At 42.4% G+C, this 16,591-nt stretch overlaps 1 protein-coding gene across 3 annotated transcripts in view; it reads left to right on the top strand.

Moving 5' to 3' along the window:
- Positions 1-5,185: 5,185 nt before the first annotated feature.
- The window catches only part of cadm2a (cell adhesion molecule 2a), a 195,206-nt gene continuing 183,800 nt past the window's right edge, over positions 5,186-16,591 (top strand). For all 3 annotated transcript variants that reach the window (XM_018691985.2, XM_018691986.2, XM_018691984.2), the window contains exon 1: positions 5,186-5,684. In XM_018691985.2, the coding sequence (XP_018547501.1) occupies positions 5,624-5,684 (61 nt within the window). In that variant the 5' untranslated portion in view covers positions 5,186-5,623. The remainder of the gene's footprint in view (positions 5,685-16,591) is intronic.

The following is a 16,591-nucleotide window of genomic DNA, read 5'->3' as shown; positions in this document are numbered from 1 at the left end:
AGAATAAATGCATATGTGGGTGAGATTGAAAATGTATAAGAGAAAAATGAATGAGTGTATATGAAGGAGAATAGTGGTGAGTGTGAGAAAAGATAATAACATACGTGACACATCACTATAATGAATGTGAGAGAGAATAGTAGTGTGTGTGTGTGTGTGTGTGTGTGTGTGAAAGGACTAATGTTTAATTAAAGTTTCATACAACAGGGAAGCAGTTTATATTCTCAGCTGCTGATTCGCTCACAGCCATCTTTAAAAAAAAGCCTCTACCTGCTCAGTAGCACACTGGCTAGGTTTGGACTGCATTTAGCATTTCAATCAAGTCACAAGGGAAAGCCCCAAGAAAAAAATCATTACTAAATCAAAGTGCTGGAGAGTTCTCTCAATTTCATAAAACCGGGCAACAGATGATGCACAAAGGGATATATGCAAATTCTCTGATTCTTCCCTCATTGTTTGGCAAGAAAAGATATAGCATGTGATGTGGACAAAGTATTGTGGCAATTTTTTATGGTATTTTGAACATGGCGTTTTATTTTGCAGGAGATAATGTGGCATTTTGAATTTTGTGTTTTGGATTTGTTTGTAGCATTTTGAAAAAATGATACCTAGTTTCAGAGCAGTTGTAAAACAAAAGACTCTAGTATGACTATAGCTGTGTGTGTTAGTAACTTTGCTTGTATGAGGGAGTGTGTGGGGGAGAGTGTAGTGGTGTACTGTTATGACTGCACGTGAACAAGTAAGATTTATGGCCTAAATGGCCTGTCATACTAGTGTTGTAATCACCATTGTTACTTGCTTAAAAAAAACATAAACCATTATCACGATCACCACGTAAGACTTCTACCAACAGCCACAGATTTCTTTTTCTTAAGAGTCAGAAAGGTCCACAAACTGAGTTAATGCTGAAGACGATACACTGTGCAAAAGGGAAAGTGATTCTCAATTCTCGTTAACGGGCTAAAACACACAAAACCACCAGTATGGTCTTTTAATGCCTGCAGCCAAATAGCACACAGCCTTGGAGCCACCAACAGTAAATGTTCTGTTCCTGAATATGCCCGGATATGAACTTGACCTTAGTTACCAAGCAACACAACCAACACATTCTTTATTTCCTGTGCCTAGTGGCTGGTATCTACTACAGATCAAACTGTGATAGTTAAAAAAAAATTTACTCTACAAATACAAACACATACATTTTTAAGGGTCCAAATGTGAGAATGAATATTATCCAGACGGTGCGTCTGCACAGTCTTTTACACCTCTGAATGGATGTGGAATGCTGATGTACTCATTAACAAGAGGGCAGTCCCTCTCGTATTTGTATTCAGAGTTTGGTCTAGGAACACTTTCCGAGTGAGTGGTACTGAAACAATTGGTGTGCCACTCTAATCTCAACACTGCTGCTGAGCTTTGGATCTGGTTGTATTTGGCGGACAGTCTCCCCTTTTGGTGTGGCAGCCTGCAATGGCTCAGGTCTCTGTGGCACTTCATGGTTGCCAAAATCTGAGGGAAAGGTCATTTATACTGCAGACACAGTGGGAGAAAAACACTCAGATGTCTGCAAGAGAAGCCGTCTGTGTCAAACTGAAGTTATACATCCATTCTGGATGGCAGCTACCAGGCTGTGAAGCCTTTTTCAGTTACTGGTGCGTTGTATTAGCTACTACATACCATTTCCTTCCTCTCAGTCTGCCATCTGTACAGGAGCACAACTTATCAATGTGCTTTTTTCTGTCTCTGTCAGGACTGCATGTATCTAATTTTCCAGTTTTGGCATGTATAGTGACTACACAGTGTGTGTGTTGACAGGCATTTTATGCTGAACTGCACATACTTGGATAAACTTAGCTAAAAGCAATGCTATCACACATAATGTGATGAGCTCCAGCAGTCCTTAAATAGCTGTGATTTGAAATCGGTCATTTCATGCTTATAAGCTGTTCCAGATCACTGTTAACTCATCTACCAGGTGATGCCTTTTTGCTTGAAGCGGATCGTCAAAAGCAGGCAACAGGAAAATGAAAAATGGATGGCAGGAGAGCGCTGCAGAGAAGAGAGCTACCCAGCACCCAGACCCACCCCCCACCTCCTCCCCACAACACCCTCACACTTCCAGATGTCACACCACAAACTTCTAAACTGTATGTTATTAACAGATGTCATGAGTCCAAGAAAAGTGTGAAGGAAAGGCATAATTTTCAAGAGTTCTTTCTCACTGCTATCATGACTCCATATTGTACCACATTCTTTAATTTACTGTGGTGGATGATTGGTTTCTGTGCTTAAAATGTACATCCGATTTCATGATTTATCTGTAGACGAATAAATATTTAAATTTGGGGGAACAGATACACTAGACAGATGCTTGTTTTTGTGGTTGCAATATTCACTCTTAAATCCAAATAAGTAATATAATTCTCCTTGTGTGGTGCAAATATGAAAAGCATTTGTAGCTGGCCTGCATGGTCCCTTCTTTTTTTTTATTTTTTCAAATTTAATTACTATCTGTTTATTTATTTCACATTAGTTATTGTGAATGGCTTTGAAAAGAACTGACAAAGTAGGTCATTCAACTGAACACACGCGCGCGCACACACACACACACACAGAAACATAGATGAAAGAAAATTTCAAAATAAAAGGCGAGGTGATTTTTGTTACGCCCCGCCTTGTTCCATCTAAGCCAAAGTGCTCGGCCCTCAGCCTGGCTGGCAACATGTGTCAGCCTACATTAGGTGGACCAGTGAACAATGGTCTCAGCCAGGAGCAGGTGGCGGTTACTTGAAACTCTGAGAGGAGGGTGTGCATTAGTGGCAGTGTGTGTGTGTGTGTGTGTGTGTAAGAGAGAGAGAGAGAGAGAGAGAGAGAGACTGGTCTATCTGCCATCTGGAGCACCCGGACAATCCCAGGTGAGGCGGAAACTTGAATGTGCTGTTTCTATCAGTCCACTGACTGGCTGACTCTCCTGGATCCAAACGCTTTTTAGAGAAGACCCCGTGGTTCCATGCTATGCCTCTAGTGATGGCACACACCAATTTTGAGAGTGTGAAATGAGCCATTACAAGGTGTGCAGCACTCCCTCTTAAAGTGGAGTGACCCAAAATGAGATCAGGAGGCCAAGTCAAGTTTATTTATAGGTCATCCTCCACACACAGATTAAAATCTCTTATGGAAAAGAAAGGACAGCATTATGTATGCATGTGTGTGTGTGTGTGTGTGTGTGTGTGTGTGTGTGTGTGTGTGTGTGTGTGTGCACAAGACAGTGTGTTTATATGAGAGGCGGGATGAGAAGGGATCTGTGTTTCTGAAAGTACCAGCTTGCAGAAGAGGGAAATGAAAGACAGTCTACAGCTGAGAGTTAATACAGGTTATTAGTAATTCTGAATAAAATAAGCTGATTCTAAATCAACACAAATATGAGTCACGCTCATAGTCCTTAAATGACCTCAAAAAGTAAAGAGAAAACGATGGTATGACGAACAGCACTTGCAGTATGTTTTCTTTGTGTTGTCTGGTGAAGGACATTCCCTGCTAAGCAGCTTTGTGTGATTGAAATAATGGTGGGTTATTATTCTTTTTGATTGTGTTCAAAGGCCATAAAGCCAAGTGGTTTTATGCACAAAGTCTTGCCTGTTGTTATGTTAAGTTTTATTTTCTCTTTGTAATCTTCTTTTTCTAATATTCATGTAGCATAACAAAGCAATTTGTAGCTCCTTTTCCCTGATCTCTCAACCAGAATTCCTTTTCCTTTTATTGCAGTGTGGTCACAAGATGCTGTCATGTAATTGTGTTCCTAAGCCCAGCCCAGGTCTTACTTTCAGTTTTCAGTACATACAGAGCAGGTGCACACAGAACAGACATCTGAATAACCAAGCCCATGGACCGTACACCTCTCTGCCTGCTCCGCTGTCTCATCAACTGCTTGTATTGTGGTGCCTCCTCGTTCGCTCTATTTCAGTCTTAACAGCTTTTTCAAAAAGGACCACTTGCCCCCCTCCCCCTGTCCCTTACACCTACACACCGCCTTGTCCCATCACATCCCGCTTCACCTCTCCACCCCTCTGATTGTCCTCTGCAAGACAATCTTCAAAGCTCAGGCCCATTGTCAACCTTAATACATGGCAGCCATCCAACCGGGATCATCTACGAACAGGGCAGCAGGCAGTGAAACGTATAACATACCCCAGTTCATGTGGAAGGACAGCTCACACCCAGAAGCATGTCTGCATGCCCTTTCTCTGTTTTGAATTCCAAGCTCATTCAACCTGTACACTGCAAAAAATGATCAGCTTCTCTCTCAGGGTGCAACCTGATCTGGCTGACAATACAGAAACCCATGTGAGTCAAAGCAGCAGCCTATAGACGCAATGCTTTTCACAGCATGTTTTTACACAGTGAATGGATGACTCAAAGACGTGACAACAGGCGTCCTCATAACCTCCCACAACTTGCCCATCTTTGCTGCACCTCTAGCTTCTGCAGATTTACACTTTAACATTCAAATTTGGTTATTTATAATTAATCTAATTTCAAATTTTAAATTTGAGTTTCTAGGGGAGTTATTTGTGCAGTTCAACTTCCGACATCAGCTCTTTTTCCTCTGCCACCCCTTTCTCAACCCAACCAGTCTAGGCAGATGGTGAGACCGGTTCTGCTCAAGGTTTCTGCCTCTTAAACAGAAGTTTTTCCTTATCACTATCACCTAGTGCTTACTCATGGTGGGAATTACTGAATCTATCCTTCTGTAAATATTATAAAGAGTACGGCCTACACCTGCACTACATGAAAATTATCTTGAGATAACTTCTGTTGTTATTTGGAGCTATATAAATAAAACTGACTGACTATTCTCGTGCCTATGTTTAAAGGTTTATCTTTACAAGATTTACATTGCTTTATTTTGAAGGTGCAAACAAATAAAAATAAATATAAGTTTTCCCACGGTGAGGAAGTAATCCCATTTTCCCCTAAACGGTTCAGTTAAGGAAATTTCCAGGTTTCTTGTAGGTTTATTGGGCAAGTGTTCATTAATAGAAAGTGTTAAAACTACTTGAACATTTTTTGCAGTGTGTCTCACGCTGTGACACCCCTCCCCCTCCCTTCTCCCCCACTTAGCCTCGGGTCTTCGTGATTGGTTCACCTTTCACGTCCGTCAAAAGCTGTGTGGGCGGGACTCAAACAATCCACTCGTGTTCCCTGCACTGTGGACTGTGCGCCACAGCAGACCAAGAGCGGGGCACACAGTAGTGTACAGCGGCGGCAATATCTACTGTTGTAACAGGAGGGCGACTGTTCACAGTCTCTGAGGCTGACTGGTGTAGTTCGGAGTCCCGTAAAACTGACTCTGTACCTTAAACCGCTGGTGCATCTCTGAAAAAGAAATCAACAATATTGTTTCTGAGGAGCGAGATCATTTCCGTTTTCCAAAGCAAACACAGTCTGCGGGGGTCGGGAAGTCGGTTGCGTTAAACCTCCTTACCCAGGGACGCACAAAAGACGCACTCCCAAGTCCACCTGGATAGCTGACGGAAGCCGTCCGGTCCGGTTCGAGGTCCAGCGGGGAGAGACGGTGAGGAGAAATTAGCGCGGAAGAAGAGCGAGGAACTGAGAAGACAGGATGAATCTCAAGAGTCATTTGATTTTCACCCTCTACACTATTTATGGGATTCTTCTGAAAGGTGAGCCCTGGGGCGAGTGTTGGGTACGTGCGCGTGTGTTTGTGTATGTGCGTTATGCATGTGTATAAGCGTGTACGTGTGTGTGCACGCGCGCACGTTACAGGCCAGCAGCAGGGCAAGGATGATCCTGTGTGGGGGGGGGGCAGAACGCGCGGTCACACGCGGGTCCTGGCAAAAGACTTTCTCTCTCTCTCATTCGTCCATGTGTGTCTGTTGCTCGCGCGAGCGTGTACGTGGGCCGAATGTGCGTGCGTTTGTCTGCAAACGTGCGTGATGTGAGACAGCCTAGAGGAGAGAGAGAGAGAGAGAGAGCTCGTCCTGTGACATTCGGGGATCACTTGGATGTTGATGTTCAGGAATGAAGAGGAGGAGGGGGGGTGGGGGGGCTATTTTCATAATTGTATGCTCAGAACGCGACCTGAGCACGACTGTGAAGCCGTAGCCTACAGCCTGGTGCGTCTCCTGCTTCTACGGTGCTATGTCCTGTGTGCGTGAGTGGCAGTGAGGGGGAGAGAGAGAGAGAGAAAGAAAAAGCCCGCTAGGAAGACACACCTCACCATGAAATAACCAGCCCCGCGGTTGTTTTTGACTCGCAGCACTTGGATGAGTCACAGAGACTCTGGACGCGTTTTACGCACCTTGAACTGTGCGATGCTGCTGATTACTGCAACTTCAGGAGCTCGCAGACACGCAGAGCGCTTCCCATTCAAGCACATTTGCCTCATATTCCTTTTGAGTTATGTTTCCTCTGTGCAGGTGTGTGGTGTCTTGCGGTTTTGTGCGCACGGGCGAGCTGAGGTTTTAGACTATTGCCAATAACCTCGAAGGAGTTGTAGGTACAGGTGCACGTGCCTGATCGGAATGACAGGGGTCTACATCAGATGCTCAAAAGTTTATTTCCCGCATGACATCTGGTAATACTAAGGTCGCTCTCCCTGCCAGATTGAGCCTCATACAGCCGATATCAACACTGTGCCAGTAGTTTCTGTGCTAACCGTCCAGTTTATGAGATAGAAGTCAAACTCGCAACGGCTGAACAGAACTATGTGTGAATATTCACCTGATCTCCTGTGATGATTATGTGATACAGCTCCCAGTGGTGTTTAGAGGACAGAGGAGCTGACTGTAAACATGGGAGTCAGGTGACTTTGGGGGTCAAGGTCACAGTGGATTGCGCCTGTGAGATGGTTCTCTGTGTTCCATAGGCATACATTCAAGTAGAACTAGAACAGATAAATGACAGTGAAATCTAAAAATGAAATGGAAAAAGCCTTTTCTGAAGCAGTACCACCCCATACAGCTTTCAAGTTTTGTTTTATGCTTGCATTTCTAATCGATAAGTGCCATAGATAGATAAATGTCTAACAGAATAGAGGCCACTATCGAAAAGACTTGTGAATTCTGGGGCTGCAATCATTTGACGGTTTTGAATAGAAAATACAAGTATGATTTATTGCTGCTCAAGTTGGAATTTGACTATGATTCTTGAGTTCATATCAGGTCCCCATTTTAAAGGATGCAAACCACGCTTCTTACAGAAGCTACTTCAGCACTGTTTCTGGCTGTGTGGAATCATTTTTCTTTCAGACTAGTCACTTTTAACAAATCTGATCCAAAGTTGAATGAGTGCAACCCAGCTGTATTTTTATGTGGTAATTTCTCAATATGCTTAAACATGGTGTAGAAAGTCTTGACGCATCCAAGGAAATGAAACAGGATATATATATTTTTTAATCATTTTACCAGTTTATGTGAGGAGTTAAAAGAGGGAAACAGATCCTCATGAGTTTCTGGACTGGTAACATTCACGCTGTTTATAGCAGCGACAGGAGGGTGATGGATTTTCTCTGAAACAACTGTCAGTCTAACAGCAGGGCCGCATATGCCATACTGAGCTTCTGGGTTTTGTGATATAAAGTCCACTTTATCCCCCCTTAAATCATATCAAGATGTATTTAAGGCATTGGATAACACCCATTTATTAACATGAAAGGCAAAATTAGCATCATCTTGACTTTAACTGCTGTTTTCCACATGAGGAGATGAGAAATCCCAAATGAGGGATCATTTGTGCTTGATTCCCTTGATCATGTGTTGTTTTCTCTTTGAAGTGTATGTGTGTGTGCATATGAGAGAGACAGAAAGAGAGTGAGAGCAGTCCTTCCTTAATAACCACACATGATTAAGGCCATTCTTGACTTAATGAATTGATATGTAATGAGGTATCTTAGGGTATCTGGTATATCTGACAGCTCGCACTGCAGCATTTATTGACGTTCCAGAGCCTTTTCCTCTTTACTCCCTTAAGGGCGGCACACTCATTATGAGTGTGTGTGTGTGTGTGTGTGTGTGTGTGTGTGCGTGTGTGTTTGGATATATTCCTGCAGAATTTTTGTATAGCGTATGAAGAGGCCTTAGGAAAGACATAAGCATGCCGCTGACAGCAGAGCGTACATTGCATTTCATGCCCCCCAACCCCCACCCCCCCGCCACACACACGGACACATACTACACACTCACATCAATCTCTTTCTCCCTCCTCCACTCTCTCCCTAACCCTGAAGAGGATAATGCTAGGCTGCTTGATTTGAACAGTCATCTCTCGGTGCAAGACCTATTATTGTATAGGTTCCACACAGCAGGCAGGTCAGCCTCCACCTGAATGAAGTCTATCTAGCTGATGCTGTATCCGCGTGCTCTGTAAATGACAGCTGTTTCAGCCCCTCTGGCCCAGTGCCAGCTGGATTCAGAGATTCAGATCCATATTCTTTGTCGCCGACTAGACCTGTGCAATACTGTGAATGTGAAGTGTTGTGATGGAGGTTGTTGTTTACCAACAGGCCGAGTTGTTAACATATTATCCACTGTGTCTCATGTGCCCATGCCGGAGCCAGAGAAAACAGCCTGTTATGCAAATGGACCTCTTACGTAAGAGCTTGTAGCCGAGCGGCGGGCGAGGGGGGAGATAGAAGCAGGGAGAGCGACATGGAAAGAGAGGGAGATGTTCTAGAATAGAGGAGTTGATGTAAGAGTAATGTGGGAGGAGAGGTGTGGAGGAGGAATGTGCAGCCTTCTCAACTAAAGTGTGTGATATGTGCACTGGTTTGTTGTTTGCTGTTTGGATGTCTGTTTATCTCTGCTGCTCTGTCTGTTTCCTGTCGCTCTGCTTGCCTGGTAGTCTGTCTGTTTTGAACTCTGATCTTGCTAGCCTAAATACAAACCCCCGCTGAGGGATGTGTTTATCCCCGCAGTGAGTCTAAGCTGCTGAAGGCTGACCCTCCATCCCTCTGTACTTCCGTCCATTCCTCCCTCGCTTTATCCTCCCATCCTGGTGTGGAGCTTTGTACCACAGCAGCGTGGGAAAGCTTCTGATGACAAGCGGCCTTGTGTGTGTGTGTTTGCAGAGCCACTGATTACACGGGAGAAACAAGATGTTCTCTCTTTTCTTGCTCACTTGGGCCTCTCCCTCCCACTTCTGTGATTCTGCGATGTATTCATTTTCATGGCTGTGCTTTAATAGGCGGAACATGTGAGGTGCTCTGTACCTTACACCAATACCATGATGCTCCAGTGCTGCGAATCCTCAGAAGAGCAGCACTGCATCACACAGACACTCACACACACACAAACACACACGGCGCTCCACTGTGGATTCATTGCTGCTCTGCCAAGGGATTTCCCATGATCAAAGCCAGTCTTTTGTTAGTCCAGGTGTTAAAAAAGTTAAAACAGAAAGGAGGAGGAGGCTGGAGGGGAACGTGGTAGGATTCAGAGCTTACAAGCTCTCATGGCAGAGCAGAAATGTGCCTCTCCAGGACTGCACCAGAAACACTGACTGCGATCCCTGCCACCTGTTCCAGCTCTTTGTCATATCAGTAAACTAGTGCAGTGAAGAGGCAGGGTTTGCTCGGGAGTGCGCAGCCATGACAGTTTAGGTTCAGACGCTCTTACGGTGTGTTTAGGCGCAGGGGGAAAAAATGAGGCAGGAAGAAAGAGGAGGCCAGTCATTGTTAGACGTAATGAACACCCTGTTGCAGATGGCAGAAATTCAGAGGTGGCAAAAAACTCACTTAGCAAGACAGCATAGAGGATCTAAAAAGTTTTTAAGCTGTTTGCAAATATCCTCCAAAAGTGCAGAGTGCCAACCAATAGCTCAGCTCCCAAACCAGCTTGTGGAAATCTCCTAGGCTTTTATGAGCTTCCAGAATGGGATGTGCCCAAAATGAATGACGCAGCACAGGCTGCAATGCCAGATGAGTTATTATTATTTCACTGTACCATTCAGTAAAATTAGATATAGAAAGGTCAACATTTTACCAAGCAAATACCCTTCAAAACAACAGCAGTAAATTAACTGAGCTGTCAAGCACCAGTATAATGATATTCCTACTATTTCTTTGTTATAATGGCAAATTCAAAAACACCCCAGAAAACAAATGCCTAAGAATTAGAAATGCCTTTAAATTACTGTATGTGTTCATTGATAAATTTCACCAAAAGCTACAGATTTAGTCAGAGGCAAGACCTAATCCAGTCCTGGCAAGTGTCTCCTGAAAACAGAATAAATTCTCCAGAATAACTGGCTAGTGATAGCAATGACACACCATCAAAGGTGATTGTGTTGATTGTTGCACATTTCAAGCATATAAATAAAAAGAAAAAAAACATTACAGTTATGTTGTCAGGCTGAAATTCAAGAACATGTCACATTTCTAAGATAGTACTTTAATTCTAATAAATAGTATATTATTTCAGCCAAAGTGATAGGTATTATCTAGTAGAGTCATATGTTGGTGATGCTGTGAGCTAATGGCTCCCTGGTTTACAAATAAAGAACATGTCAACCGCATTTCTAATCCCCAAATAAACTTTTTTTGTTGAGAATCAATGCACAATAAATATAGGTTTTTATTTTCGCATCAAGGCTGCGTTTCGTCACTCTTAGGCAAAGTGTAATTTAAAGCCAGCCCAAAGTGAGAGAAGGGAGAGATCAAATGCAGCCTCCCACGGAGAACGGTGAGAGCACGAGCCCACAGGTGGATTTGGCTGCAGCAGCAGCAGCAGCAGAGGTGGCAGAGGCAGGAGCAGGCAGCGGGCTCGCACCCTAAATAGACCTCCCAGTAGGTGAAAGAAGTATGCAAGCTCAGCTAACAGATCAGCTGATGGGGCTTTTCTTCAAAGTGAACACGTAGCTATTTATGTGTACAAGTCAGAATATGAACGAATGTGCAGGCTTATGTGATAAGGGACTGTAAATCACCAGTAAAAAAAAAAAAAAACCTTGACAAATGCAGAGTCAAATAAAACACCCTTACACTTAGAAACATGCTGGAGGTTGCACGTTCATTTTTATTATGAGCTTGAATGATCAGCAGAGTCTGCACTATGAGCTATAGTACTCATTCCATATCATACATCACTCTCTAAAGTAACTTTAGGATTTTTAGGATTACCACTTCACTCTATTTATCTGGTACGTCTTGACTGACAAGCAAACTTTCTGGGTGTTTGGCTTCTTTTGTTTAAATTAAACGATTAGATATAATCCCAATTCAAATTAAACACAAGTGAATATATTTGGAAAGACATGGGCTGAGTTTGTTATTGGGCGCGACTGTCTGGGTGCACGCGTGCATGCATATGTGATGTCTGTATTAGCATTGAATTCCAAAGGATTAGTGAGTGACTAATCTGAGGCTCCAGTCTTTGACAAGCCATGTGTCACTAATCTCAGACACTTCAGAATAAAGAGACACAAAACACAATCACCTTTTGGATTAAAACTCTCCACACAGAGAGTGTTGTAATCTTTCACTCAAAAGGTAAAAGCAAGTTCAAACTGAGGAAAAAGAGAAATTAAAGAAAACCCAAGAAAATGACATGATTCTTCTCTCTCTCTTCCCCTCCCTCCCTTGCTTCGTCTCTCTCATACCTACACATGCGTGCTTGCAAATAAACAAACAAATGAAGAGAGCTGATTAAACATGCACTTTCAGTTGAACCCAACATGCTCTACAGGTTCATGTATCGTCCCCTCTCTTAACAACTCTTAGCCTAGATAATGTTCTTTTTATGTTACGTGCCCTTTCATCTGACAGCTCCTTTTCATACAATTCCCTTAGGGCCACAGTCTGGAGACTTGGTAGTACATGTTACAGTAATCATTTTCTTCAACAGAGATACAGATATGGACAGCCGTGACTCTGCCTTAGTCCCTCAGCTCTCCTTCCCCCAACTCTGATATTGTTTGGGGACTCTGGTGTTCGTTCTTGACAGAAATGAATTCATCCAAAGCAAAGTAGGGCCCATATTGTGTACAGAGACATTCTTAACACACAGAGCCATATTGTATGTGTACACCGAAAACACGCACACCAGCGCAAACACACGCACGCTTTTGCACACAGCAGTGGAAAGACAGAGCGGTGAGAAAGCAGCAGACAAATCTTTTATTTTCATGGATCGTATTTGCTCTGATAATATGGACTGAACCTGGGACGAAGCTTAGAAATTGTGCCCTTTTTTTTGCTGCTGTTTTCAGAGATAACTTTCTCTGTCCACATACACAGACATATTTTTCAGTCAAATTAGGGTAGGCAGGAAGAGTAAGAGTTCACAGGGAATATGTGGAAGTAGAAGAAACAGCAGAAGAAAGATAGCATTGCTATTTCCGGGCTCTAAGATTTTGGGTTGACAAACCAAGAAACTTCTCTTCTCTTCTCTTCTCTTCTCTTCTCTTCTCTTCTCTTCTCTTCTCTTCTCTTCTCTTCTCACACTACATAAACTATTATTGTCTCTATAGCCAAAGGTCCATTAAGGAGAAGGTCCAGTCAGTTCATAAACAGGAGATGAATTCTTATCCACAGAAAATCCCATAGGTGTTTTTCCCATCAGTATCCATCTTAATAATAGTGTTCATTCCCTCTTGATGGCTATTATGCATTTCTAATGTTCTAATTTCTCATTGCTATAATTTTGTTTTAAATCAGCTTCAAATGCAGCTAGGTATACGTTTCATTTTAATGCTATGCTTCTTTAATGTCATGCAAAATGCTGATTTAGTGCTTAATTGCCTAACTTGTACTTATACAACAACAATATGGAATCATGGCATGATACTAATTGAAAAGCAGGATTTACTGCACCCACAAATACACATCTATGCACTTGTTTTAGCATTATGGTCTCAAAGGAGGCCTAGAAGTAGCTAAAGCTAATTGAAATATAATTCCCTGAAGACACATGTTCATGTTAATTGACTTTCTGTGTGTGCCTGTGTTTGTGTGTATGTGTGTGCGCGTGTGTTTTTGTATTCATATTATCGCCAGAAGTCACTTTCTAGTCCCTTGTCTAATCATCAGCTCGAGGGTCCCCCCACATCTTAATTCGGTCTTTGAAAGCTATTAGACACTCTTTTGCATGAGCACCATTTCTAAACACATCTAATGTAGTGAAATTATGCAGGTAGAATCCACTGATGTTGTGTACAGCTCAAATCGGACTGGTCCCTCCACTGTGGCTGGTGCACACTGTTTTTTTTTTTTTTTTTGGTGTTGTTTCAGTTCTGGTTTCTCAGGCAAGTGGTAATGTACAGAGCAGCCAAACTTCAGATGGGAGCAAAAAGCAGTATTGTGCAATATCTTTTGAAGACTGTGTGTGTATATATGTGTGTGTGTGCACAGGTTTCTCCCCCTGTATGTGTGAAACTTGAGAGAACACACATTATTTTCAAGGCTGTAATTAGGTGATTGCTTTTGAGAAATACCGGTGTGAAATTCCATCCAGCTGAAAAAGTTTCACACCATGAACCCATATACCTGTTAACACACACACACACACGTTTGCACCCACACATAGACACACACAGACACACACACACACACACACACACACATATATGACATTAATATGTTTAGAAGATGCATAATACAGTAAAACCTTTGAAGTGAACTTTGGATTTGCAAACTGATGTGTGAAGTGTGCATTCAGAGGAGGCTTCTTTATTGCACTTTGTATACTTTCTGTGTAAATACAAGCATTCAAGTATATATGATTTATATATTCATATACATAAACTCGTGATGCTGGCCTTGCCATTTCGTTCCTTCAAATATCTCTGTTCCTTTGTGGTTCTGCTGTCATACTGTATGATGTCTTCCCTTCATTTCAGCTCAGTCTCATCTACATTTTTTATATCCAGTATGGATCCTGTAAAATCCTATATTGGTTCTAAGTTTGGAGTCAGGCCGCTCTCTGTGTAAAGATTGCTCCAGGCCTGTTGTAGAGGGGAGGGAAGATGGAGTCAAGTGAGACAATTTATAACAGTTAAAAACCAAATGAACTGAGACCCTTGGCTTGGGTGAGCGAGCGGCAGCATACATAATGCGCCTTAGGGATTTCTTCACCACACACACATTGTGCTGTGCACATTGTGCCATGCGCAGCACAATGTGTGTGTGTGTCCAAGCTAGCAAACACATAGCACACAGAAGCACACAGCCCCCTCCACCATCTGTCTCTGTTTGCCACATTGCAAATCCATTATATGCTACACAACATTATTCCCCCCCATCCTAAGTGGCACCCCCCCAGCTTACTTCCACTATCCTACCCAGTGGAACGGTGACAATTTGCCACCGTGTACACATCTTTGTTAAAGATACTGTGGCATATTTCCAGCTGGATTTTAATACATGTTTTCATGCTCCATTTGATTTTTTTTTGTAAGTTGGTGTTTAGCATTGATGCTCGGAGATTTTACAAGCCTGTTTGCTTGCCTGCTGCTTAATGTGGGAATCTGCGTGATAAGATATTTTCAACAGGTCCACGTTGAACCGACACTGGACTTGAATAATCCTGCCTCTTTTGAGAATTATTAATTTTTGCATTTTGGCTGAAAGCTTTAACACTTGCACATGCACACTGCATGAATCTGGCTCAGGTTTGGCTCAGTAGTTTTATAGCTAACTCATCTGCAGTTCTAATCAAAAAGCTTCCCCAGTCCTGAACCTCCTGCTGAGGAAACAAAGAAGTTATTATGTTTTTAAATGGTCTCCAATTACGGGTAATTTCACCGCCTATCTTAAAGCTATTTGCTTTTCTCTCACTTTGCTCCGGTTGGGTAGAGCAAGCATTGTGCTTTGCAAAAACAACGAGTAGACAAGTTAGACTTACAGCAGATGCATTCTTTTGGAAAGCAGAATAGGCCTGCCTTTCTTTGCACTTCCCCTCTGTCTCTCCTTGTGTCTTATCATTAGAAATGGGAAACACAGTTAACTCAATTCCTCCTTTATCTTCCTCATTAGTGTTTGTCTCACAGTGCACTCAATTACTCAGTCCATCACTCTTCCATACCCACAAGTCAAAAGCTTCCACTGGCTGAAGTGAATCAGAATTCTCATGTAGTTCGAATCCAGTAAAACTCATTAGTGAGTGAGGCTGAAATTGTCCATATGTGCTTGACATAAACATTTTCAATCCATCATGTGGGCTTTCGCAGCACCACTTGTATGCTTTTAAACTATTTGTAAAGAGTGTAGCCTTGTCATTTGGCAGTTTAATGCTACAGTCTGATTCTTACATAACTTTTACACCACTAGTCAGAGCCTTACAACTATGGCATTTTATAATTTTAAATGTTCATCTGTGGCCCACCTGGGAGGTGAATTTAGCACAACTGGATTAGTTTTGATGGATTGGATTTCAGTTGTAACCTTGACTGTATGTTCTGGCTTTTGGCAGCAGTCATTTATTTTTGGATTGTATGACATTTCATTAATAACAGCTATTTTTTCAGTAGAGAATTTGTCAACATAATTGTTTCAGAAAATTGTTATGGCTCCTGGTAGCATTCTTGTAACAGCTCGTGTCATCTGGCCATTTTGTACTCAAGTAAGAGGAGTAAAAAAAAAAAGACCCACAGGAAATGTGGAATACAAAGGTCAAACCATTAGAATTATAAATCATAAGTAAAAGGCTTTAGGAGTTCTACAACAAGCTTTCTGTACTGGTATTACCACATTTATGCAACTGAATAAAGTGACTGCTTTTTTGAGAATTAGTTTATTATTTTATGTTTTGTCTTATTTTCTTGATATATGAGACACTGAAGGTGCTTTGTGACGTCCTCCTTTGCAAATGAATATTTCTCTCTCACATTGCTCCCTTATCTCCCATTGCAAATTCTTCCTATGGCTACAGTCCCGGACTAGCTTGCCAACATGCTAATGCTGCTGTATGTGTCTCCAGTTCAAATGGACCAGCTAATGCTAATCTGTGCTAATCCTCTGAGAAGCACCCTCAGAGCAACATTATCATGCTACTCTGTAGTGGAGATGGAGGCTGGAGGGGGAGTGGACAAGAAAATGGTGAATGGAGACATTGGCATAGCAAATATTAAATTATAACAGCTGATACACACAAATCCTCACACCGGTGGTCACCTTCCAATGCCCTTTTCTCCACACACACACACACACACACACACATACAATTGCATACACATGCACACACACAGAGCTGCAGACATGAGCTATTACCCAAGATATAGACCCAAAATCTCCAGGCACGACTGTAATAATGACACAGTGTTAACCACAGTTGCACTGAGCTGGTAAATGGTAGCTTACTCTTTAGGACTAAACGCTGATCCTAAGCCCTTGTCGTAATGCACTGGTCACCCTAATCCTGACCTTATTAAAAGTGAGCCTCTAACCAAAAAGGAGCCATATCTTAACACTGTAGTAGTTCCTCAACACAGCTGGTCCTAGTCCAGCCTCTTTGAGGAAGAGGTGACCTTCACACTCCCTAATCCTGGAGCCACCTTTCACCCCCATAGGCATTATGATGTCAGAGCTAGTGTCACATCAGAGTTACATATGAATTTCTTCTGAAATTGAAGCTATTTT

This window comes from Lates calcarifer, linkage group LG20, assembly GCF_001640805.2.
Source record: "Lates calcarifer isolate ASB-BC8 linkage group LG20, TLL_Latcal_v3, whole genome shotgun sequence".
Lineage (NCBI taxonomy): Eukaryota > Metazoa > Chordata > Actinopteri > Centropomidae > Lates > Lates calcarifer.
The sequence above is the reverse complement of the archived record's forward strand: the minus strand, read 5'-3'. Positions and strand labels throughout refer to the sequence as shown.